General features: G+C 31.4%; 1 protein-coding gene across 1 annotated transcript; it reads left to right on the top strand.

Annotated features, from left to right (window-relative positions):
• Window positions 1-8069: 8069 nt before the first annotated feature.
• LOC132930494 (enhancer of split mbeta protein-like) lies at window positions 8070-9287 on the top strand. The gene is made up of 2 exons (XM_060996410.1): window positions 8070-8523; window positions 8734-9287. The coding sequence occupies exons 1-2, from the start codon at window positions 8377-8379 to the stop codon at window positions 9223-9225; spliced, it is 639 nt and encodes a 212-aa protein (XP_060852393.1). The 5' UTR covers window positions 8070-8376; the 3' UTR covers window positions 9226-9287.
• Window positions 9288-26980: the final 17693 nt, after the last annotated feature.

The raw sequence follows: 26980 nt of genomic DNA, 5'->3' as shown, positions 1-26980 counted from the left end.
AATTCGTTTTTATATTTTAATATACTTTCCCCCTTACCCGCACATGCATCGATCGCGCGCGTATGATGTATACATTATAACGGTACCTATATCCGTGAGATAGTTATCGACCCGCGGATGAATCCCTGCAGCAAACACGTCCCTCTCTGGCACGCTGCAATGTACCTGTTGCCGGTCGCCCGCCCGACGCCACCACCTGTTGTACATAGCGCAACAACAATATACCTGTTGATCATCGCGCGTACACACACGCACTTATAATACTTATGTATAATATTACCATGTGGCAAACAATAATAATAATGCACCTACCTGCATCGTGTATAATAATATCTGGCAGCGGTGAAGTATAGAAAAAAAGCGAAGACCGCAACACCCTTCGCTTTCACGGGATGTGTGTACAAACAAATAACGTCTATAAACAACCGTTTTCCGTTTCCCTTTCGGCGTGTATAGTGCATCGCTCGGGCTATGGGCTGCTGCGGAACCGTCTCGGCCGCCGCGGACCGTGTTACAGGTGCATGTGCGGTAATAACAACGACGACGACGACCACGACAACTTCGACCCGGGGCCGTATACATGGGGACCTATCCGCTTTATTTATTTTTTTTTGTTTGGGGATGCCAACTGTTACATATTATGTTTTTACGCGCGGGCGTATACGCTGCAAAGAACTAAGTATATACGAACCAAATAATACATAAAATACGGCAGTTGTATACGCCTAAAATAACGGAACTCGGGTTCCTAGCTATACACGTATATATATGTATTATGCGTGTATTGTATATATTATATTGTATACAGTTAGGTGTACTTACCCGAAGACGAGCACAGATTTCTTATGTGTATATGTTTGTATACACAACACTGCATTATAATATACATGCGGCTGATGTACCGACGTGTGTGCGCGGACCCACGACTTTGGCCGCGACGATATTATTGTAAATAATAACATATACGTACCGTATGAATGTTTTGTTTTTGTTCAGGGTTAAAAGGGACTTTGAAAGAAAGAAAAAACGACGGGTGAACTTTGTTTCATTACTGCTGTCATTATGATACGTACACAGACCATAAAATTACGTATAATGTGTGTTCTTGGAGTATAATATATACATTTAATTACGGGCAGGTACAAGGCGATTTTTCTGAAGGTAGGTTATACTCATTTTTCCAAAATGAATATATTGGAAATATATATTTTTAAATGACTTGAACTCCTTATAAATTAACGTTTTTTTAATACAATTTTTGTTTAATACAGTTAAAATTATCTTTATCAATTTTTAAGTTTTATTTTACATGATTTGAAGAAAAGCTTTCGTTTTTAATTTAATATGATAGAGAATATTTGTCTGAGAATCTAATGATTCTAATGTATTAACATTTAATTTCTTACAAGTAAAGTGAACTTATACTATTAGTCACGAGTATGCAAAAAGTATCCATTTGTTTACATGTGATTGCAATATGTATTTTTATTCGACGAATTCGTTGTCAGCTGCGATAATTCACTCTTTAAGTATAGATTAATGAGTAGCGTATTTAAAAATTTCCATTATCGTTTAAGGGGCCGCTACACCAGCATTTGTTTTCTCTGTCTATCTCCCACATAATATAGGAATAAAGATACTCCGTATTTCCACGATTACGACTCTCTGGTTCAGTTTAGGGCAAAAGCACCTATTATATATTTTATAAAGAAAAATATTTCCTATGCATTGACCGGGTAGATTTTTAATATTTACAATTTTGAATAAATTATTAATGGATAAGTATAATCGAAATTATTTTAAATTAAAACATACTTATATTTATAAAAAATGTAAATATTAAAAAATAGAAATCTATCCGGTCAATGCACAGAAAATATTAATCTTTATAAAATATATAATAGGTGCTTTTGCCCTAAACTGAACCAGAGAGTCGTAGTAATCATGGAAATACGGAGTATCTTTATTCCTATATTATGTAGTGGGAGATAGACAGAGAAAACAAATGCTGGTGTAGCGGCCCCTTAACCGCATAGACTCAATTCATAATAAGGTGGCATATAAGTCTTCTATACTCCCCCCTATAATTTGATAAATCTTAAAACCGGAAAACGGGTCTTATTATAAATTAATTAATAAAAATTAAGCTTTTAACATTTTTGAGAGGCTTCTAGTTGCATAAAGTCATGGTAAAAATTTCTTCTTGTGGTTCATGCTTGTATGGGTACACATAAAATATTAAAGTAAATATCATGTATTACGAAATTTCATTTTCCTACCAAATTTGTATATAGCTTATACGTAAGTAGCATTATTACTATAGGTAGGAAAAAATGTTGATTTGCAATTTTTATTTTAAATTAATTTTATATATTTTTTTATTAATTCGAATTTATTAATTTTATTAACTATTAAACAGTCAACAATAATACAATATGATGACGTGTTTTAAAATAATGATCAACACAAAATCATTATTTTAATATGACAATATTATGTTTATAAACCTATATTATTACTGTCGATTATCTCTATTATTATTATTATTAAACAGGCCTGCAGGATAATATTATAGCATTGATTATAAATACTATATTTATAATCAATGATTATAGGTATGAATGAATGATATTGATTATATATCTAAAAATGGTAAAATTTAATCAGTTAAAATACAATGTAAAAAAACCCAGGTTAAAATATAATTGCAGGATTACACTTTTTATTTTTAATTATCTTTGAACGAAATTTGTAAACAGCCAAGCCAATATTTAATTTTAGACATTCAACCATATATTTTATTTTATTTTCACAAATATTTTATTAGTACTTATATAAAACAATTACTGTAATGTATAGAAAAAATAAAATGTTATCGTTGGTATTAGGTATAATACCTATAGTACCTAAGGTACAATGGATATTAAGAATCAGTGCATTTTTTTTTTAGAATTCGGCACTTAGGGCGGCTATACGTCAGGTTATTTTAAGTTAGACGAGCGTGCTGCTTTGGTACATGAACATAATAATGTATATTTATACGAAAAATAATTAAAGTTTATTAATAGTACAGTATATTTTTTTATTTTTTTGATGTCTTGTAATATCTATACATATTACAAATATTTTAAAATTCTTGTTTTCCTTTAAAAAGCCAGCCTAGATATTTATCCAACATTTACACACAAACACACACACGAACGCGCGAAAACCATGCAGGTATAGTTTTCCGGAGCAATTGCATTGCCAGTTGCAGGTTTTCTGTTTGAAACCTGTTCGTATAGTTACTATACTATAGTATAATATTGTAGGTAACAAGAACCAACATAAAGTCCAAACGTGTTGAGATAAATAAAACCACTGGGTTACGTTTTCAACAACACTTCGGGAGATTATTTTGACCAATAAATCAAATCGGATTTATTATACAATCGAACCGTTCATATATATACATTTACGATATATCATTTACCTATTACTATAGATACCTAACCTATCTATATATATAATATATTATCAGTGAACACAAGTCAAACGCATGCGGCTTATATATTGTGCGTTAATATTTTATTTTTGTCCGGTACGTTATAATATGTTTATATTGTGTATAAAAGAAGAAAATCAAATGCATTATTCATAAACGGAGTTCAACATATTATTATACATGATATCGTTACATTGTCGACTGCCAACACCTATTATATGGTGAATTATTATACGAACGCCTATATATAGGTACACGAAAAAATTCCACGAGTGCTATTTTTTTCTACATATTTTGTCGCTATATAATTCATATTATACAGTCCCGCGAGTATAAGTGCACATAGTGATCTCTTGCACTGAACTCGGCCGCGGGATCGTGATCGAAAACGTAAAATATAATCGTGTCGTACAGGGCTTGAACTATATCCGTTTCGGTGCTCTTTTTCGAGTTCGGCGCGTATCTTATACGTATAATTTATACCGACAAACTTTCACTCGTCGGATGGCAAAATGAATACTACAGCCGAGAGTGTTTAAAAATACCCCATATAGCTCTTGTTCGCGCCGGGAAATATATTCCAACAGGAAATCGTTAATGTGCATTGAAATTATGCGTTTCTGGTGTAAAAAAAAACGTGACATTTTGACACTGCGCGGCGGGTTATATGCGTTGTTGCATAAACATTACTCCCCGTTAAGAACGTATATACGAATATCAATATTCTCATTTACATAGTATAATACATACAGTATGATTCACCAAGTCGCTCACCCTCTTTTTCTTTTCAATAATGTAGTTGTTCAAATACTGATTTTCGGAATTTTTATAAAAATACTTTAAGATCACATTTTCAAATTCTTGAGATTTTTGTATACTACTTGAGGGGATGTCTGTAGAAATAAAACCTGCTATTTTTCAAATGAGTAACCTCCTTTCTTACTGTAAATTATTTATCAAATATATTTTTTTAATTCTAGCGCATCATAATCAAAATTCGAATGAGTTATATGTATAATAATATTTAAAGTCTTTAATTCTGGGTTTGAAATATGGCTATAATAATAATTAAATATTAATTTATTTTTTTATGATGCCTCACGAAAATAAAAATCTCATTTTCTATTCTAAACTTCGTCTAGCAAAAAGTATATATTACATAAGATTGTTATCAATATGCCCCATTATTACATTTTAAATTCATATTACAGTCACCAATAAAATACAAAATACGAACATTTATAGTATCTTGCAATAATTGTTGGAGTACCTATATAAATCGTATATAATTATAATTTGTATAGTTTCATTTAAGTTAATATATTGAACCACAATGATAAAGGATCAATAAAATATGTTGTACCTATTCATAATGCACATAGACTAATATAATATTATGTCTATTGAGTTTCTTTATGCGATTCCAAATCAGTAACAATTAGTTTGTATTATAGGCACTTGTTCGACTAAGCCACTATAGAACTATACACTTTCATCGATAAAAGAAATTTTTTATTGATGTGATATTTTCCATCAACATTTCTTATTGATCAAATTGACAAAATATAATTTAATATCAACGAAACAATGAAAACATTGCAGGATTTAGGGATCACTATATTATTAATTTTTGAGTATTAAAATTTATAGAAAATTGATCTAAAAGTTTGGAATTTTGAGATACACCATTACACTTTTATATTCGTAAAGAAATCGTGATTGAAAATTCATTTTTTTTTTTTTTTTTTGTAATGGCTAACTTTCCAAATAAACTTACATTTACATATTATTATATACTGATACACTTTATTAGATAGCGATTAACATAATGTAGTCGAGTAAAAAGTAATTAGAAATCTAAAACATTATCGTACAAAATTAAAACGGATAAACGTATCATAGTTATACCTACTATTAAAACTACCTATTCAAAACATGTAAAACGTGCGTTGTAGTGAATACTATAATGCTATATGTACGTAAAAAAAATGTATAACATAATATTATAGTAGGTACAACTGTACAAGTATATATCAATACATTGGTGAAATCACAGGCGAATGAACATGTGACGTGGTAAATAAGGATCGAAAATGATTAGAAAAAAAGACCTGTTCTAATGTTTTCACCGTATATAAAAAAATCGTCCAGATTTTTTTTTTGCTCTATGCATAATATGTATCTTTAGGTAGGTACTATGTAGCTAACTCTACGCGGATGTTTAGGCCCAATCGTAGCCACCCAATCGTGCCACCTATGTGGTCTTATTGATATTTAATTATATACGTTTGATGCACTGTATATGGTAGTATTGTATATCTACGGCGTGATTAATGATTCACCTGCATGCAGATGTAATAAAATCTGTTTTTATTATTTATATAATATATTTTATAATGGTATCTATATAGGTACAACAGATTCAAAGCGCGCAATGTAGAGGCGTTGCCACTTTACTTCTCGACCGTCAAAATTAATAATTGTTTTGACATAATTATCGCGTGTTATGACAATTATAATTGATAATCTATGTACCTACCGGAAATGGAAAGAAATTAACCTTTTATAATTTTAATAACAACTCCGAGATGTCGTTTCGACTGTTTTGGGTTGCTCTTATAGTCATGTACGGACATGACGTGATTATACATCATTGTAATAATAATATATTTTGTACAACTACATGCTGGAATTTGTTATTCTCTCTTTATGCATTTTTTTTTATTTTTGAAATTATGGGACGTTGATGTCTGATACTACACGATGTGACTGCAGGGGTTAAGTATAAAATAATACTAACCTAGTATAGGCCGTTTCCAAAATCAACAAGTTTATAATTATTTATTTGATATTTTATTATGTGTTATATAATGGGAAGGAACTATTATGGAATTATTATACAAGTTTAAAAATTACTCTACACTTAAGTCTTAAATGTATTCCTTGCTCACATCTTATACGTTTAATATATATATATTCAATTTTAATGTAATACTAGGTATATTATTAATGCGTCTACTGCATTTCCGATAAGTTGTTGTTCGATGAATATAATTGTGTACAGTTTTTTTGGTGAAGATTGGAGAGTGTTGGCGACACTAAAATGTTTTATCACTATATACTAGTCCCCATTGACGTGTAACCAATATAAAACATTTTATACGTATTTATTGTTTTAATTCCAACATTTTAGGTCGATTAAAAGTTTCAAGGGGCAACCGACCGGCTTGCCTTGTGCGCACACCTTCGGATAAATTTCTTCAAAAAAAAGATACCTTTCATTCTCTTCCACAGGGTTCTTAGCTTCGTGTGAAATAAAATAATTTATTATATTTGTTTTATGCATGCATTTAGGACACAAATAAATTCTTATTATATATTATTATATAATATAAAAGCATATATGTGTAACACTCCTATAGCACTAATAATATACAGACGAGAAATAAAAACAATTGAACATAATTTATATGCATAGGTACTAGGTTAATTTTAATTGTAAGTTATAATTTAGTCAAAACAAATATTGCAAAGAATATTATATTATTTATACTGTCATACTGGGAGGTCGATGATATACATTTTATCACAGCGATTTTTAAGTTTAAATCATTTAACAATATTTTTTAGTATCCGTTTATATACTATTATACACATATAAAAACGCCTAAAACAACTATAGGCTTTTCTCGGCCAAAAAACTACGTATAACACATATAATTACCTATTACTTAACTATTATATATATATAACACACTTAAATCGATAAGCAACGGATTTCTTATTTTCGTATATTAGTGCGGAGAGGAAAATGGTTTAGATTCGCGTGTGTTATGTGTTCCGGTATCTCGTGCCGCCCGTGGATCGGCGGCGCGTACGACACATATTACATATTATACACGAGTTTAAATAAATACGCGAGCACACACACACACGTACACACGACGACCGTGGGAGCCGAATCTTAATAACAATAATAATAATAATAATATAATCGACGCGGACGAGGACGCGAAAAGCCGTCGTCTACAAAAGGTTAGGGGAGCGCGTGCGCGTCTGTTATATTAATGATAATAATATGCGTACCTATACCTACCACCGCGGACAATGACGGTATAATATATAATAATAATAATATAATGCACGCACGCACACACCCGTATATGTATGTGTGTGTGTGTGTACTATGGCGTGCGTGAGTGCGCGCGGCGCGCGTGTGTGTGTGTGTGTGTGTGTGGAAGCGCGCGCCGCCGTACCTCTAAATTAGCGCGTGGCAGGTGTGCGCGCGTGTTGTGCACGTCTACTGCTGTTACCGTGGTCGGCGGACGAGGCGGCGGCCCGAGGCGGCGCCCCTCTCGCGGGCATGCCTACAATAATATAATACATACATGTATATATATATTGTTGTTGTTGTGTGCGTGTCCCGCGCGCTGCACAACCGGCGGTGCGCGCACTGTGGGAATGCGACCAAGATTCCCACGGGCGCCCCGTCACACGCCGCCGCCGCCGCAGCACACTTCCCGCCCCGCCACCGCCACCGCCGCCGTCCCACCACGGCCGTCTATATAAAACCGGCCGTGCCCTTGGGTCATGCCGTCATTCGAACGATCCGTACCGAACCGTCAACACGCTCTCGTCCGTCTTTCGAATTCGCTAAACATTATACTTATTTTATTTTTTGAAATATCGTCATTACGAGTTTCCATAATATTATATTATTATCACTACTGCGATAATTAATATTTTAATCTCGTGTGTGTTTGTCTGTGTGCGTTATTGACAAATAATTTCGAGTGTCGCTTCGAAGTGTCATATACGTCGATATTATAATATAATTTATATTATAATATTATTATTTATTATTATTATATAATAACCACAATTGTTTCGACATGCGTCCAGCCGCCGAACTCAGACCGTCATACCGGGTACAGATGCACATGCAAATGCAACAGCAACAGCAACAATACCAGCACCAGCACCAGACCGGGTCCGAATACGACGAACAGCCCGTGTCGCGGACTTATCAATATAGAAAGGTAAGAACGGATTACGATTTTTTCAGTGTTTACATTTTAATTTTTTGGCATTTTGTCGTTCCGTCACGTTTCATATTAAACGCGATCGGTTAACATACGACGTGATAATAATATTATACGCGGACGACGATCGCACGCCTCATAATATCGTACAACATATATACCTATATAGTTTCCGGTTTTAATAAAAAAAATTTTTTTGTCCATCAGGTAATGAAACCGCTATTAGAACGAAAACGCCGCGCCCGAATTAACCGGTGCCTGGACGAGCTCAAGGACCTGATGGTGGTCACCTTGCAGGCCGAAGGCGAAAACGTCAGCAAGCTGGAGAAGGCTGACATACTGGAACTGACTGTCAGGCACTTGCACAAGCTCAAGCGACACAACGCCCTCGGGTTGACTGGCGTCGATTCGGTGTACGCCGACAAGTTCCGCGCCGGATTTGCGCACTGCGCTACCGAAGTGTCCAACTACCTGACGTCCGACGTCCGGTCACCGCCCGTCGACCCATCCGCTGGCGTCAAGCTCCTGCACCACTTGGGAGCTTGCATGCGCAAAATCGACGTCGACTCAAACCGTTCCGCTTCCGGTACAGCCACCACCACCGCCACCGCCGACCAATACAGACCGTACACGCCGCCGTCCACACCCGGAAGCGAGCTCAAAGAAGACCCGAATTCCGTCTGCTGGAGACCATGGTAAACGCGGAATGTTTATTTCACCCTCCCCCCAACCCCCCACTCGATCCCACCAACGCCCCCGACTACACCCTCCCCAACACTCGATCCCACCAACGCCCCCGACTATGACGATGTTCGACCCCGAATAGATAATATTGTATATTACCTATGGACAGTTATAGGTTTATATATAGCATATATATTATTATTATATTATCTTCTATTACTTTTTTTGTTTCCAAAGATAGTATTATATTAAGTTGTAATTAATTTTTTTTCAGATATTTATTTCGTTGGAAGACATTCTTTTTTTTGCGGTTTACACCTATTCATTTTATAATGTATATATTAAATGGTTGAGAGGAAGGTATACGGATTATTCAGATACCAAAACCTTCCAAAAATACTTCTTTCTTTGTTCTTATATTATATATATAATATATATATATGTATTCGTATATAATATATATAGCATTGAAATAGAACTTAAGACATTTTTTGATTGTGTAATAATAATATATATATGAATATTTTATAATATGTAAAAAACAAAAAAATGCATTCTACATACATGATGCATAATGAATTAGAATCGTAATAATAAAAAAATATATTTATTATATTATGTATAAATTCCGCGTTTGTGCGGAAGACCTAAAAAAAAAAAAAGCATATCTGTGATAATAACATTAATGTATGTGTTTTACTAGAATACATTAAGTCTATTCAAACATCTTAAGCGTCTTGTTGTTCTTTTTCCTTAAAAAAAATAATAGTAAGAAATATCGATCAATCAATCAATTTGCTGTCGTCGTCGTCGTCGAAACGATACGATCGGATCATAATGCCCCCGGACCGCCGACGATAAGTCAATTTGTGCTCGTACGTGACTAAACCGTTCGGTTCTGGGAACCGGTCGAAAGGGGAACGGTGAGAGAGTAAAAAATCGATGAGAGAAAAAAAAAGCGATGAAAAAACTGTTCACTAAACACAGGTATATACACGCGACACGGTACAGGTATTATATACACGACCGGTGGCAGTCTCCGCGTAGGAAACGATATATATAGTAATAATAATAGTAATAATAATATACGAAAACACGACGACGACGACAACGGCGACGGGACCATTATAACAGCTATAATAGTAATAGTAATAATAATAATAATATGACGATTCACCGCCGGGGCCGGTATTGTTCGGACTGCGGCGAAGGAGAAGAGTGAAGACGAAGACGCGGCGACCGACGAAGCCAAGTTCTCACGGTGTGCCGGACCGGTGCGGCGGCGTGCGGTGGCGCGCAGAAACCGTGACCGATTATGCGGGCACACACACACGCACACACGCCGACGCGAGAATACGCACGAAAACACACACTCGCCGGGCCGACACGAAAAATACACAATCCGATACGTGTCGTGACGAGCGCGGCGCGCGCGCTCACGTCGTATCTCCCGGCGGGCGGGCGGACGGGCGCGCGCGCGAGCGTGTGTGTGTGTGTATGTGTGCCCCCTCACATACGACGATAATATTATTTTTATTATTATTACGTGTTTGTATTGACGTTATTGGTTCCGGTATTTACGGTCCGCGTCGGTGTGCGTCGGTGTGTGCGTCGGTGTGTGTGTGTGTGTGTGTGTGTGCAAGGGGATCGCCGCGGTGTGTTCACGTCGTCCGTAAGCGGCCGATCGCCGCGCGTACGTGACCGGCGATATCCCATCACACGCCGCACACTAATCGCCGCCGTCCGCACCGGACGGTACGCAGAAGAGCGTACGGGTCGCCGCGTCGTGTGCGCATATACACACACAGTTACTAACATCCGATAGTATTATTGTGTATAGAGGTAATAATAATATTACTTGCTATGACCATGTGTGTGTGTGTGTGTGTGTGTGTGTGTATAGTTTGTACTCGATGTTAACCCTCGGACTTGGGGCGACGAGACCGAAACGTATACGAGTGTAGAACGCGCACGATATTATTGACGATAGTTTTTGTTTTTAATCGTTTTCACGTGTGATTTATTACAACGATAATATTATGATGGGTTTATTAAAATAATATTATTTACGGACGTCGCTCGAGATGACATAAGTATGGCGAACAAATACGATCTATTATCCATTACATTATTGGTGTTCATCGATTTATATTCGAAGTATTCGAAAAAATTGTATTCGTTAAAAATGATTTTGAAAATATCAATCATTTCTATATATATAGGGCTGGAAATACGTGTTGCTGATCAGCGGCTGTGTAATTTTGATTTTCAGGGGAAATGACTCGTTTGCAAATTTTAAAACTAGGTTGGCATTTTCACAGGATCTTTTTTACTAGCGGCCTTATTATTCGGAAAAAAAGTATATATTTTAGAAAAAGTATTCTTCGTAGTTTTCATATTACATCGTCTTATGAAGGAAGAATATCATTGAGAATTTCAAAACTAGACTTGCATATGCCAGGGTCACGACATACATTTAATAAATCGTAAAATAAATTTTCGAAAAAATTTTAATTTTTAATTGGATTAGGCAGAAAAATCGCATATTTTGGTCTCCGAGTAATTTTGATTAAGTGGTGATAGGAGGTAGAATATCGTGTGAATTTAGGAATTTCAAACGTAGGTTAGTGTGTTAATGAAAATGACGCGCTTTATATATTTGCAAAAATCTTAACATTTTGCAATCGAATAAATTTATTTTTACAATTAATAAGTATAAAAAATATAGGTTCGAAATACTTATTTCTTGCCACGTATTATTTTTTTCGTGAGGGACAGAGGTTAACATTAGTCAATGCTAGTATATAAAAACAGCTAATATATAATGGTGATAGGTCATGTAAAATAACAAAATTACTATGTAAGGGATGTAACCCCTAATTTCCTTCCCCCGTACACGCCACTGAAATTAATTTATAGGTCTATTAAAACGGGGTTGGAAGATTTGGACAATATGGGGATTATAGTAATTTGAAAATTGTAATAATTTATATTATTAATTCATCAACATTTATAGTTTAAAAAAATGGATCAACGTAAAGGTAAAATAATACTATATGTTTGATATTATAAATCCATATTATTTTTTAAAACAATTTTTAACGACTTTTATTTTTAATAAATAGAGTCCAGTGTAAATCATATGTCATATTATTATACTGTATATTATGTTGTATGTATTTGTAATAAGTATACTAAGTTGTAGTGCGTTGTAGGTATTGTTGTATCAAATTCATATATTGTCCGTTTACATATAGGTACCTATTAGAATATCTGAATATGTGAAATATATAGGTATAATACTAAAATAAAATAATAACAATATATATTGTATTTTTGAGATTTTTCTTAAAAAAAGTATGGTGATCCGGTCCCACACAATATTACGGTCGGACGATTTTCTTGATGTGCGTGCTGAGGGTATACAGGACAAAAGCGATATGTATAATATGCCACCGACTTCAATTCCAACGTGTATACCCGGAAAACTCGTCTTGAGTTTCGGTCGGTCGAGGAGAAAATAATCGCCTAAACTGTTATTTCTTCATAATTTTTAAAATTAGTAAGTTTTCAAGGATAACTACATATTAAAAATCAATTGCCACCACCTCATGCGTTTTCATACAGATTATACTCACCTATACAAGTACATCATATATACTATAAATAACATTTGAGATTAAATTCTTTGACTATTCGCAGGCATATAAGGTAAATATAAATATCTTGAATAATCTCTTAAAATTTAAAACCGACTCATCAGCTCTGCTTTTATCCGAAGTCTTTTCCAAACTGCCCTCTCATCCTAAACTAGCCAATCTTTTGAATTTTATATTTCTAAACCACAGCTTCATTATATATATATATATATATACTATGAATTTAATTTGTATTATGAACTTGCTCATCGTCGTTGAATATGCAAAGCTATTTATATCCATTCTACTCTCTCGTTATTTCTATATAACCTAACCTAACCAGCCTGAAAGTTTGCAATTTATTATTTCTACATCAAATAATATTTTATAATTTATATACTCATATAATATATACTTATATATTTATTACATTGATAAATTATTTATAATATAAAATTATTATGTAGGAAATAAAATCATCGGCGGCTGTGCACAATGTGTTGTTTGTTTTTCATATATTCACACGACGCGCATAACATGCTATACGAACATAATACATTACACATTATAATAATATTATGTTATATGACCGTCCGTAGAAAACGGTTCAAGCAAATAAAAAAAATAAGACTTCTCCGTCACACACGCGCGAGTATACTTCAAGTACCTATATATATATATATATATATATATACAGCCATATAAGTACACATCTGCAGCAATGACTTTATCATATCATGTATGATGTGCGTGTGTGAAGTTTAACAATACCGAGCGGGCTAGCGTTCGAGAGTACTGCGCAAGTGCAACGCTGCAACGGACGATGCAGGTCGGGCGCGCAACAAGTGAGATGAAAAACGGTGTTTTTTTTTTTTTTTTGGAGAGGTTGAAGACTCGACGTCGCGGCGTGCGGAGAAGAAAAAAACCGTAGTGAAATCCATTTAGTAGAGGCCGTCCCCATCCGGTCCGGTACACACCGGAAACGCATAATGTATAACATAATATAATGTACTGTACATACGCACGTCGTATACAGTCGTATTTCGTTTTTCTTTCTCTGTCGGTCTACCGATCTGCCACTTTACGTTCGTCTCTCTCGAGTGCAGTGGACGACGAGAGGGCATAGCAGTGCCGTTCGTGTTTTAATGGCCTAATCAACTCTGCTATTATTATCATTATTTTCTAACTCGACGTCACCGTCGACTTAACCAACCGTACCATGACATTATATCTATAAATTAATGTTGTTTGTTTGTCCGCTATAGACTCAAAAACCACCAGATCGTTTTCAATAAAACTTATACCAATAGATTTCTTGAGACTCAGAAGGTGTTTACAGCTTATTTTTCAACCCTAATATATAGCCAATAGCCATATAGGTTGTTACAAATGTTTTACACAGTCAACTATGCACTATTAGCTTTGGTTCATGATAAAAATCGCACACCTTTTAATTTATTTAAATGTTTATTGCTAATACAGAATACAGATTTCAGATTATATTAAAATAATAACAAATTAGATTAAATAGGGCACATTTTTGAGAAAAGCACACACACAACTTAAAATCAAATAGGTACTTATAAAAACAATAATATATAATGATTACATTTATGATTTGCTTACTGAATTCCGAACATATTATTTCTGAAGTAAACATTATATTAAAACGAACACCAATATAATAACGATATTATAATTATGTCACCTTTTAAGCATACCTACGTTAAACCTGTCTTTAGTTTTTTTGTGTTGACATAAAAAATATGTCAGAATTAAGAAGCGGAAAATCATTAAATTAATCGTTGTAGCTGTGTTTGTATTATGCATTTTAACTGAAGCAAAACGCGTAAAACGATAGAAAAATAGTTTAATTTTAACACGGATGAAGTCTGGTAATACCTAGCTAGTAATATATATTATACAAATATAGGACGATTCTCCATACATGCTCACTACTTACAAGAGGCGTATTTAAGGGAGGGGCCCATAGGGCCCATGCCCCCCTCAATCACCGTACTTTATACATTTTTTATTATATGAGATATTTTACAACTCTATGCCCCATGTACGCAAGTTTGAAAATTTTGTTTGTGCCCTCCACCCATAAGAAATTTCTAAATACACCCCTGCTACCTACTCTTAAAATGTGTAACCCCTAATTTATTTATCTATTTTAAATTTTGGCGAGCAATAGCCCAAGATGATATAAACACTTCTAACGGTTATAGGTTCAATCTAACTTAACCTAACCTAACCTAGCCTATAACATACACATAATTAATATTTTTGTAAATCATTTAATAAGAATATTATTCTTAAGAGCAACAAAATAAAGGAATTTAAAATTTTAGATACCTCAAATACTGTAAATTCCGATCACGTTACCTTTTTCTTATCTCCACGCAACTATACAAATACTGAATAGTTATATGGTAAGGGTACTTCATAAAATTCACATTTCCGTTACTCAAATTGACTTAATTTTAATTGCTTATTTATATATTAATATATTATTATACAATATTTTACAGTTATTTAATTCATCAAAATTCAAAATGATTAAGAAAATACATATAATGTTCTGTTGCGAATTAAGAAAATAATATGACGATATGCACAATCAGAAGGGTAAGGTTTGCTCTAGTGGACCAGTTAAATATTTTGTGAGGGTGCATATTGCATTATTAAATTATTTCTGGTAATCAGTAATTATTAGTTTTTTTAAATTATAACCGTGATTTTATTTTATCCGAAAGCAATAACGACGCACTGGTAAATACATCAATAATAGTACACATTTATAAATCATTTTAACCATTAATGATAGGTTAGAATTTATTATTAGGACTATAGTAACACTTGTTAAATACGATAAATTCTGAATAATGGTTAAAATGGTATCTCGAGAATTTATCGTATAATAATTTGAAAAACATTCGTATGTTTTTATTAATAAAAATTGTTGTTATTAGCGTATCTATGTGTTACTATTTGATTTCAACTATACTGGCCAATATAAACTAGAAAAAAAAATCAATAGTTTTAGAATTTGTTTATTATCGTCTTAAATCATTAACAGTTTATTAATGCCCTTCAATACGAGCAGTTCCTATAACGTACAGTGTCCAGTGTCTTTATAGCTATTGTGTCCAATAATGTCTAGCGCAACAATGGATGCTCACGAAAGATGGTGTCGATCAGTTATCGACAGCCTCGATCTGGAAGTTGACCACATTATAATTGCGTTCGGTCTTCCGTCACCGATTATTGTTTCATGGGCGCATCGGTCTTTGTGGAAACCACTCTCATCGCCGAAGACGCCGATGATACTGGGAGGATGTCAGGAAGAACGAGAGAGATGTGGCGACGGTTCGGAAAATCCACCCATGACTTGTGGTGATGGTTCGGAAAATCCACCCGAGTCTTGTGGTGACGGTTCGGAAAATTCACCCGAGATTTGTGGTGACGGTTCGGAAAATCCACCCGAGTCTTGTGGTGACGGTTCGGAAAATTCACCCGAGATTTGTGGTGACGATTTGAAAGATCCACCCGAGACTTGTGGCGACGATTTTAAAAATCCACGCGAGACGACGTGTGTCGAAGATTTTAAAAAACCACGTGGGTTCTGGAGAAGAACTAAAAAACGCTTATCGGATATTTTCCGAGCGGTTTGTATTTGCGGCTGCGCCACGCGCCATACGCAATAAGAAATGTCTTATGCGGCGCACTATGGTCCTAAATGACAGGGCGCCGCCGTTATTGAGTCCGGTGTAAACTAACCCAAATTAATTAAATTTATTTTTAGTATTTACGAAAGGTGAGGTTAAGTTGAGTATGTTACACAGGATTTCAATATGAATTATAGAAAAAATGCAATGCATCATTCGATGGTTATAATTTTATGACTTGTTATAATATTCATATTTTTTGTCTTTTGTTGATTACTTTTATGCATTAATCAGTTTATGAATGTGAAAAAAAATATGACCATTTTCTTTCGGTATAAAATATCGATATATTGATAATTGATAATTCATTTAATTGATTTTTATTATTTATGAGAGATGAGGTTAGGTTGAGTTTTGTTGCTCTAGATTTCAATGTGAATTATAGAAAAAAATTCATTGCATCATTATCGATGGACGATGATTATAACTTATAATTGCATTATTTGTTATAATATTAAAAATTTTTGGTCGTGAAAATGTTTACCGTTATGCAGTTATCAATTTATGAATGTGAAAAAATTATGACTATTTTCTTTCTGTATAAAATATCGATGTATTGATTACGTAGATAATTGAATTGATGTTTATTATTAACGAAAGATGAGGTTAGGTTGAGCTAGTTATGTTACTCTGGATTTCAACATGAATTATAGAAAAAAATTCATTGCATCATTCGATGGTTATAATTTTATTATTTGTTATACTATTAAAATTGTTTGGTTGTGAAAATGTTTTGTTTTATGCATTTATCAATTTATGGTTGTGAAAAAATGATAATACATTTTTTTTTTATTGATATTTCGCTACTAATTACTTACTAGATACAATTAATAAATAATTAAAAGTATCGTGTATTATTATAAATTATTGTTGTTTTGTAAATTAAAATAATATACATATTATTATATATGACAAATTGATGTTTTTTTTGTTGTTTACATATATTATATTTAACAAATAGTTATTTAAATTAAGGGTATTCCTTTTTTAAAAACTAAGTCGAAATAGTTAACACTTAAGTTTACCACAAAATAAATAATATAAAAAAAGGATATCCCTTTTTGTTGATCCCCCAAAGTACCAATAAGATTAATTTTACTTTCCAAACAGGCGCTAAAGTCAAAAAACAAAGCACTATTACTATGTAATACTACTCCAAAACGTGATGACAGATACAACAAAAAATCATACATCATTGTAAAATCAATACAGTTATCACTATTAAACAATTAAAAATAAAAAAGGTTGGTTTTCATTAAAAAAAAATATAAAATTATATTTCCGCTGACACTCTTTAAATTATATAAAAATAATAAATATATATATAAAAATATACTACTATTCTTAATACCGTTTTATGTATACTTAACATTTTCAGAAATCAAAATTTAAACAATATTAAGAAATCATGGGTATGGCTTGGTAAATTAGGTACTCTATATTACATTTTGGTTGCTATATACATTATATAATTATACACTGCTTCAGTTAAAAAATTATAACACTATACGTATATTAGGTAAAATATAGCTTCGCCGTGATGATGAGCCGTTTCCCGTTCGTCCACACCTATAATATAATAATACCATTTATTATAATATATGTATATACAAAATTATATAATACGGTTGTCGCCGTTGTTCCAGGGCTAGAGACAACAAAATCATATTATCAAACTTATCGACACAGCCACTGAACGTGACAATAATAATGTATTTTATAGATATTACATAATATATGGACGATAATATAATATAAATGGTATGATTGGTGTGATGCACTGTTGAAGTCGTTTACGCTTAAAGTGCGCGTGGTAGCGAAAGTCCTGTTTTCGAATAAGCTACAGTATTATACCACCGCACAGATAGAAAAAAGAATAAATAGATTTTCAGGCAATTTGTTTTTTGTTGTCTTATCGAAAACAATGTTCTACAATGTTATTTTTAGTACTGACACCTAAATATTATCGTCTTATGATTTTTTATTTTAAATTGGCTGTGGTGATTAATAAAATATCCATTACCTTTTATTTCATGTAAAACAGTAATTTTGCTTTATATTTTCTTTATCTGAACACCGACCTCATTATATTTATATGTGTATAACTGCATATAAACTATAAGTCACAATGATGATGTAATATTGATGTGACGGGGTGAATGACTGTTGTCACTGAAAGATGCGTTCCAAGAGCCTCCAGGCCGATTATTATTTATAGGCATATGTTTAGGTTTAGGTACCATAATGTATCATATTCAGTAGGCACATACAAAACTCACACTGTTATGAACTTAAAAAATCGTTCGGAAACTCGAGTATTTTATCCCACACCTTTGCCCTTTTATATTTACCCATCATATTTCGACACCTCTCTCTCTCCTCAACTTACTATATAGGCCACTTTTCAGAGTGGTAAGACTCCCCTAATGTGTCCCCTTTTATTGGACCTTTTAGAATATGTACCACGTGTTCAGTGTTCACGTACCGCCTTTTGATCTACGAGCCACGTGATACATATATATATATATATATATATAGGTATATATTTCTCAGAGGTGGCTAATTCTCAAACACTCAAAAAAATAAATTATTTTTTACTGCATAGTTATACATCGCCACACGTCATGATATATAGGTACATAACAAACATTTATACATGCTTTTATAATAATATTATAGGATGTATATAATAATAATAAAATATGTAAATGATAGAGAATTTACATAATATATTGCAAGTAACGATATATACGTATATCACAATTATATATATATTCATAACACGACTTATTATTTAAGAGCAAAATTAATGAAAAATTGTCAAAATGTTAAGAGCACATAAATATTCAAATTAACATCATAAAATTGTACATTATTATAATAGGAATCGATGCCATGCATACTAATGCACTTAATATTAATTATATAGTATTAGGTGGGGGGTTCACATATTTTAACCGATATAAAAAGCAACCTAATATAACCGAGTTAATAAAAAGCAACTAGAATTTCGCGTGTCCTCTCCTCCACCTCCGACCACAAATACAAATTTTCATCTTATTTTCTTTTTCTTTTAAGTATATTGTATGAAAAACCATATTTTTATTTATATATATATTTTTGTTACATAAACATTAGTGCATCATACTATTGTGACTTTACGTGACTATAAGTATGATATATTATCTGTGCCGCTAAAAAAAACATTTTTTTCTATTAATATACACGATTCTCTAGTCTCCCGACGTGTTTTGAAGTACTGCTCTTATTCTGATAATAGTCTCACACAATTTACACCTATATTAGTGTGTCTATTTTTTTAACACCAAAAATATATAAATTTCCGATAATAAAATTAATTACGACTTACGAGTGATCAATACGATAAGATAATATTGGTTGGTATATTTACTTCTTATTATATATATATATATATATATATATATATATACTATATACTATATAATATATACATATAAAAGAAAAAAGAAAAAAAGACCGCGAGTGGGATACCGATTTACCGGGCTCAACTCACACCCTCCCACCACCCGGAGAACACAACTCCGTTACGTAATATGAACAAATTATGTTTTTATTTTTTTCTGGACACGTTCGTGGGACAGCTTCTCGCCGATCGCGCGTGTATAATCGTATACGTCATATTGGCATCGAATGGGTTTTTTTTAACGTTTGTTTTCCGCTGCGCAGATTTCCGAGATAAAACATTATAGACACACGTACGTGCGCGGTAAACATATTTTCCAGCAGAGATGTTACCGCACAAGACATCCTATATGAAATAATAACGTATGGAAGACGGCGTATAATATGTTACAGCGTTGGCCCGATAATTACAGAACAAGAAGTATACAAGCGCACTGTAAAGGTAGTATTTATTTTATTCGTACTAATCCGGTAATGCGTTTCTAGTATCCAGTTTCGATTATTGTTGCGTAGACGCGTGCAGTTATAAATTTAAAACTTGCACGCGATTACAATTTTACCGCGTCGGTTTCTCACGAGCTGAAAATATATTTCAACCAGTGAAAAGAACGCGTTGTCCAATAGTATTAGGTACCTATATAATTAGTAAATATAGCGTAATTCACCAAACATTATTTCCCTTATTTTCGCCCTATACAAATTTTAATTTTTGGGTTTATTAAATATAATTAAAATCTTTAATTTAAAATTCTTGGGATGTTTTGTACTATTTAAGATGTATCCTGTGACGAAATAAGCTTCTGCGTTTTTAGATAGAAATTTCCCTCTTTCTCACTCCCTTTTAATTGTAAATTGTTTATAGATAATTTTTTTTTTTAATGTTAATATATATAAAATTAAAAAAGTAATTAAAAGTAATTTTTTACCAATAAAATGTTTATATTAAGAATAATAATATAAAATAGATGTAATGTTTTTTTTTTTTTTTTTTTTTTTATTTCTAGTTACAAGACAAATACATGATATAACAAAGACAGATATTAACTAGGCATTACTCTACACTGTAGTATTTTTTTTGCTATAATGAAAAAGTATGTTAGTTGTCTTAGTTTAACTATTATGTATTCCATATGATTATTCCATTTTAAGTGTTGATCTATTGTTATGCCAAGGTATTTAATGAAAGGGTGTTTAATTAATTTTGGACAGGTGCATGTTATAGTGTTGCAATTAAATTTTTTGTGTATAATGATCTCGTTTTTAAGTGGTGTAGTTTTAATGTCATTGGTAAAAGCATATATTTATAGATATTGCATCTAGTATTTATTATTCTCTTTGACCATTATTAAAAATTCTAAATATTGATAGATTATTAGTATTATTATCCTAAACCATAGTAGATCTCAGTTTTAAATTAATAAAATAAATGAAAATATGTGTAATTAAAAATATAATATATAAAAAAAATATTTTATTTACAAGAATAATATAATATATTATATAATATTCAGTATAGTCAGTACAGATTAATTAAAACATTCTTCTTAATACTTGCAATAATAAGCTATACCTCTTATTATTCTATCTATTTCGATTGTATCTTTGACAGGTATATCAGGAATAACTTAATAGTTTGTTGACTTTTGATGATAGAAACTGATGAAGTATATAAGATATTTCAAGTAATATTGAATGCATATATAGAAAAAAATATGGACATGTTGAAAAATGTTCGTGTAATCAATTTAAAATTATTGTGGAAAATATTATACAAAAACGTCAAAAACATGTATTTTCTACAATAGAATATAAGTTTGCGTCCGCATTGTCGTGTTTGTAACAAAAAAAAAAATGTATGTACATAAGCTGCAAACACATAGGTTTATATTATATTATTTAAAATAACATTCGTGATCTTGATTGGGTCCTATCACCGGTGTTTCGCTGCAAATTGTACGTTGGATCGTTATTATTTTTTTCCCGATGCTTTACACAATGGTTTATCTCTTATTTTCATCACCCAAGGACATCATATTATTATTATAATCATTAGCGTACATGTATTTAAAAATAATAACGGCAAACGACCACATTATATATATATATATACATATACCGCAAGTATATGCAACTTATCGATAGGTTTAAATATTCTGTTTAAACGCATTATACGTTTATACGAAATGACGTGTTTGATTTGTCAATATTATTTATTCTTTGTACGGCTTCACCTATATAAATATACACATCTGATACCGCATTGAACATTAAATGTAAATTGATTATTATTTGATTGAATCACAAATTAAAAGAAATTACATAATATATTGTATTATATCGTTACATCTACCCACGTAGATTCGTGTCATTATGTATTTTGAATGGTATATTAATTAAAACTAATGATGAAACAAAAAAAATATATTTCCTCGTATGAACATTTAAAACGCTCATAAACGACTAGGTATTATTAAGATAATATGTATAGGTAAATAGCATATAGCCATATACCTTACATGTATATTATGTGGAATATAATATAATAGACGCGTCTTATATTTTGTTTTTGAAATGATTAACATAGGAGGTATGCGCATATAGGACACATAGGTATATACGTATTATTTTAATCACCGTGATGACATTAAAAATAAGTTTCGAGTAATTATATTTAAGCCGTACGATGACGGAGAAACTCGTTAATTGCAATGTTTCGTTGTGTAGGTAGCGGATAATTATTAATTTATAAAACATGTTCAATCTTAGAGGAAAAAGCTGAGTTTAATATAATTAATATAATACATTATACAAAATACAAGTCTATTAGTAAAAGCGAGGAGGGGTGGGTATAACGGTAATTATTATAAGTGCTTAATTTTTATGATTATATTATTAGGCACCTACTCATTTTTGTGGACGTTTTTTTTTTTTATACTCAGGTTTTTTGTGTAATATTATTCTATAACTATAAACATAAAAATTCATATTTTGGTCCTAAATATATATTATGTTGTTCAAATGGTATACTCGTGTATATTGTGGAATATTATATTATATATAAATGTTAAAAATATAATATCTTTAAGACTATACTATCATATGAGGTTAAATTTATACTACATAAGAAGTACCGAAAACGCGTTTATACAGTAACAGTATAAATATTTATACATTTAAAAAAATTGTTTTATATATATATTACATGGGAAATTTATTTAGGAATTGCGAGGTTTAAGTACTCCTGTTTCGTTTAACACGTGATGTTATAGGAAAACAAGAAGTATTGAAATATGTTGAATATACTTGAACAAAAGTCACTAGACAATTTCGTTGAAATTGTAAATGTACCAGAAATAATAAACGAGGATTGTAAAAATACAGTCAAAAAAATTGCAAAATTATTGAACGTGGAAATTGATGTTGTCAATGCTTATCGTGTCCAATCAAAATTCAATACCGGTTCAAAGAAAATCGTAGCTGAACTAACATCAAAACAAGTAAAAAAAGATCTGATGGAATCATCTAGAAAAATCAAACCAACAGGTAATAGTGTCGAAGCAAGTTGGAAAAATGAACCTATTTATATTAATGATAATTTAACGCAATTCAATAGAAATTTATTTTATAAAACTAAAATATTTGCACGTGATTCGGGATATAAATTTGTCTGGTTCAGAGACTATAAACTATTTATAAAAAAAACCTAACTTACAAAAGCTATAGTTGTCGAGAATGAGTTATCTTTAACTAAGTTAACTTAATACTTTAATTGTGTTTATATTAAGTACTATTAGTTTTAACTTTTTACTTTTATGGAAAACGTCTGTAAGGGATATTTGAATTATAGAACAAATTACTATGAATCTTTTTCGGAATTTGTATATATTAATAATAATGTGTGTAATAATTATCTAAATATAATATGTTGCAATATTAGGAGTATAAACGCACATTTTGATGAGCTTCTATTGTTTCTGGAAAATGATGCTAAATATAGGAACATTGATATAATTGTACTTACGGAAACTTGGCATAATACTCAATCATGTAATTATATTTTAGATGGCTATAGTTTGTATTTTTCTTCTATAAAAAGAAATCAAAACGATGGTGTTATGGTATTTGCAAAACATTACTTAAGTGTAGAGTTTTTTGAGTATGATTTCATAGATTCTAATATAGTAAAACTCTATATATCTAATATCAATGTGCCAATTAATTTAATATGTGTCTATAGGTCCCCCGGTACTGATAGCGATAACTTTATAAACTCATTAGGAAAAGTAATAAATGGTTTAAATACTAACAATGAATTAACGGTAATAACTGGTGATATGAATATCAATATAATAGGTGTACAGGAATATAATAATAAATATCTTAATATGTTATCTGAATGTGCATTTATCTCTTTTATAAACGTTTATACCAGATTGCCAATAGGTGTTAATCATTCTTGTTTAGACCACATTTTTATTAATGGTAATGATAATGTTACAAATAAAATCAATGCTGGTGTAATACTCACTGATATAACAGATCATTGTACGGTTTGTGTTTCAATTCCAAGTAACGCTAATTTTGTAAAAAATCGAAAAATGTTTAATAAAATTGATTATAAATCTATTACGTCAATATTAGCCAATGAAAACTGGACCGATGTATATGATGCTTATATTGATGTCAATCATTGTTACAATGTTTTTGATAAAATAATTAAAAATGCAATTGATAAATCTACTACTCATATAATATTGAGATCAAAGAACATACGTTTAAAAGAATGGATGACAAATGGATTGTTAACCTCAGCCCGTCGAAAACAATTTCTTTCAATGAAATGCAAAAAACATCCAAATAATTTAACGTTAGCTTTGCATTATAAAAAATATAAAAATAATTTCACAAAAATTATAAGACTAGCTAAAAATAATTTTTATGAGCAAAAATTTAAAAGTGTAAGTTCTAATCCAAAATCGACATGGAATCTAATAAACGAAGTTACAGGTTCTAAATTAAGGTTTAATGATGACATTGTGAAACTAAAAAATAATGAGTGTGAAGTAAATGTGAAAAATGATCCAATAACTGCATCTAATATGTTTAATAATTTTTTTATAAATATCACTCAGAATAATATAAAAAAACCAATCAATTCAGAGATTAGTCATGTTCCTTATAACGTTTCTTTTAATGATGTGTTTCAAAAAAAAATCAAATCGTCGGACATACTTGATATTATTAATAGCTTTAAAGACGATACAGCAAGTGGTTTAGATAAAGTGTCCGTAAAAATGTTAAAATGTATTAATAAATTTATAGTGGATCCTCTTGTATATATATATAACTTAAGTATCGAACAAAGTATTTTTCCTGATACCTTAAAAGTAGCTGATGTTAAACCTTTGTTTAAAAATGGTGATAAATCGATTATGAGCAACTATAGGCCTATATCCATGTTGAGCAATTTTTCTAAGATATTTGAAAAAATTATCAAAGCCAGACTAATTGAGTTCTTAGAAAAAAATAACTTATTATCAAAAAACCAGTATGGCTTTAGACCTGGGTTAAGTACTGAGAATGCTCTTTATAAAGTCACTCAATTTCTATACAGTAATCTAGACAAAAGCAATAAATCATTAGCAATATTTTTAGACATAGCTAAGGCTTTTGATACAGTGAATCATCAAATTTTATTTAACATACTACCTAGCTTTGGAATTAATAATTCGAGCCTAAACTGGTTTAAAAGCTATTTGCATAATAGAAAACAGTCAGTGAAAATTAATAAAGTAAATGGTAACACATATGGAATTAAAAATGGTGTACCTCAAGGTAGTGTTCTTGGACCCATTCTATTTATAATATATATTAACGAAATTTGTAATATAAATTTTGATGGATCGATAGTTACCTATGCTGATGACACTTGTCTTCTATTCTCACACAAGTCATGGGATGGGGTATATGAGAAAGCCTGCAGAGGTTTCAATCAAATAATAAACTTTTTAAACAATAGAAATCTATCTCTAAATGTTGATAAAACTGTGTTTATGCCATTCTCAATTAATAAAACAGATTGTAACTTCAATACTATAGCAGTACATGGCTGCGTCAATAATAAAATGTGTAGTCAGGAAAACTGCAAAATAATTAAAATGGTTGGAAAAATTCGATATTTGGGTGTTATATTTGATAACAACTTAAAATGGAATTTTCATATTAATAATTTGTTAGGAAAGCTACGTTTTATTACATTTAAATTGATCAAACTTAAAAACATGGTACCTAAACAAACAATGAAAATAGTATATTTTGCATTATATCAATCAAATTTCCAATATGGTCTATTGGTATGGGGTGGCCTTCGGGATAACATATTAAATGCACTAGTAGTTAATCAAAACAATATAGTCAGGATTTGCCTAAATAAATTCACTCTAGAAGGATCTACGAAAGCCAACTACAGAGAACTTGGTGTTTTGCCAATAAGGTTATTGTATAAAAAAATTGCTATTATGTACTTGGTTAAGAAATTTAACTTGGATAAATATCATAATAAGTTAAACAATAAAAGAGAATTGAGGAAATATGACTTGACTGTTAATTATACAAATAAATCTTTTGGTCAGTGTTTTGTAGATTATCTTGGACCAACGTTTTTCAATTCTATGCCTTTTGAATTTAAAAAAAAATTACTTGGGGATGAAAGGATTAATATTAAGGGCTTGGTATATAAATATCTATTTCTTGAGTTAAATAATGATTTGATGTAATTTTATTTTATATTTAAGCTTTATAAATTAATATATGAGGTTTTATTTGTCGATCTTAGATTAATATGTTTATGTTATATTTCTTTCTTTATCGTGTATATTTTCTTGATAATATGTCTAAACTATTTTTTGTTTATTTAGCTTTATGTGTACATAGAACTTATACTCTATCCTTGTAAAT

Source organism: Rhopalosiphum padi, chromosome 4 (assembly GCF_020882245.1).
Source record: "Rhopalosiphum padi isolate XX-2018 chromosome 4, ASM2088224v1, whole genome shotgun sequence".
In the NCBI taxonomy this organism is placed as follows: domain Eukaryota; kingdom Metazoa; phylum Arthropoda; class Insecta; order Hemiptera; family Aphididae; genus Rhopalosiphum; species Rhopalosiphum padi.
The sequence above is the reverse complement of the archived record's forward strand: the minus strand, read 5'-3'. Positions and strand labels throughout refer to the sequence as shown.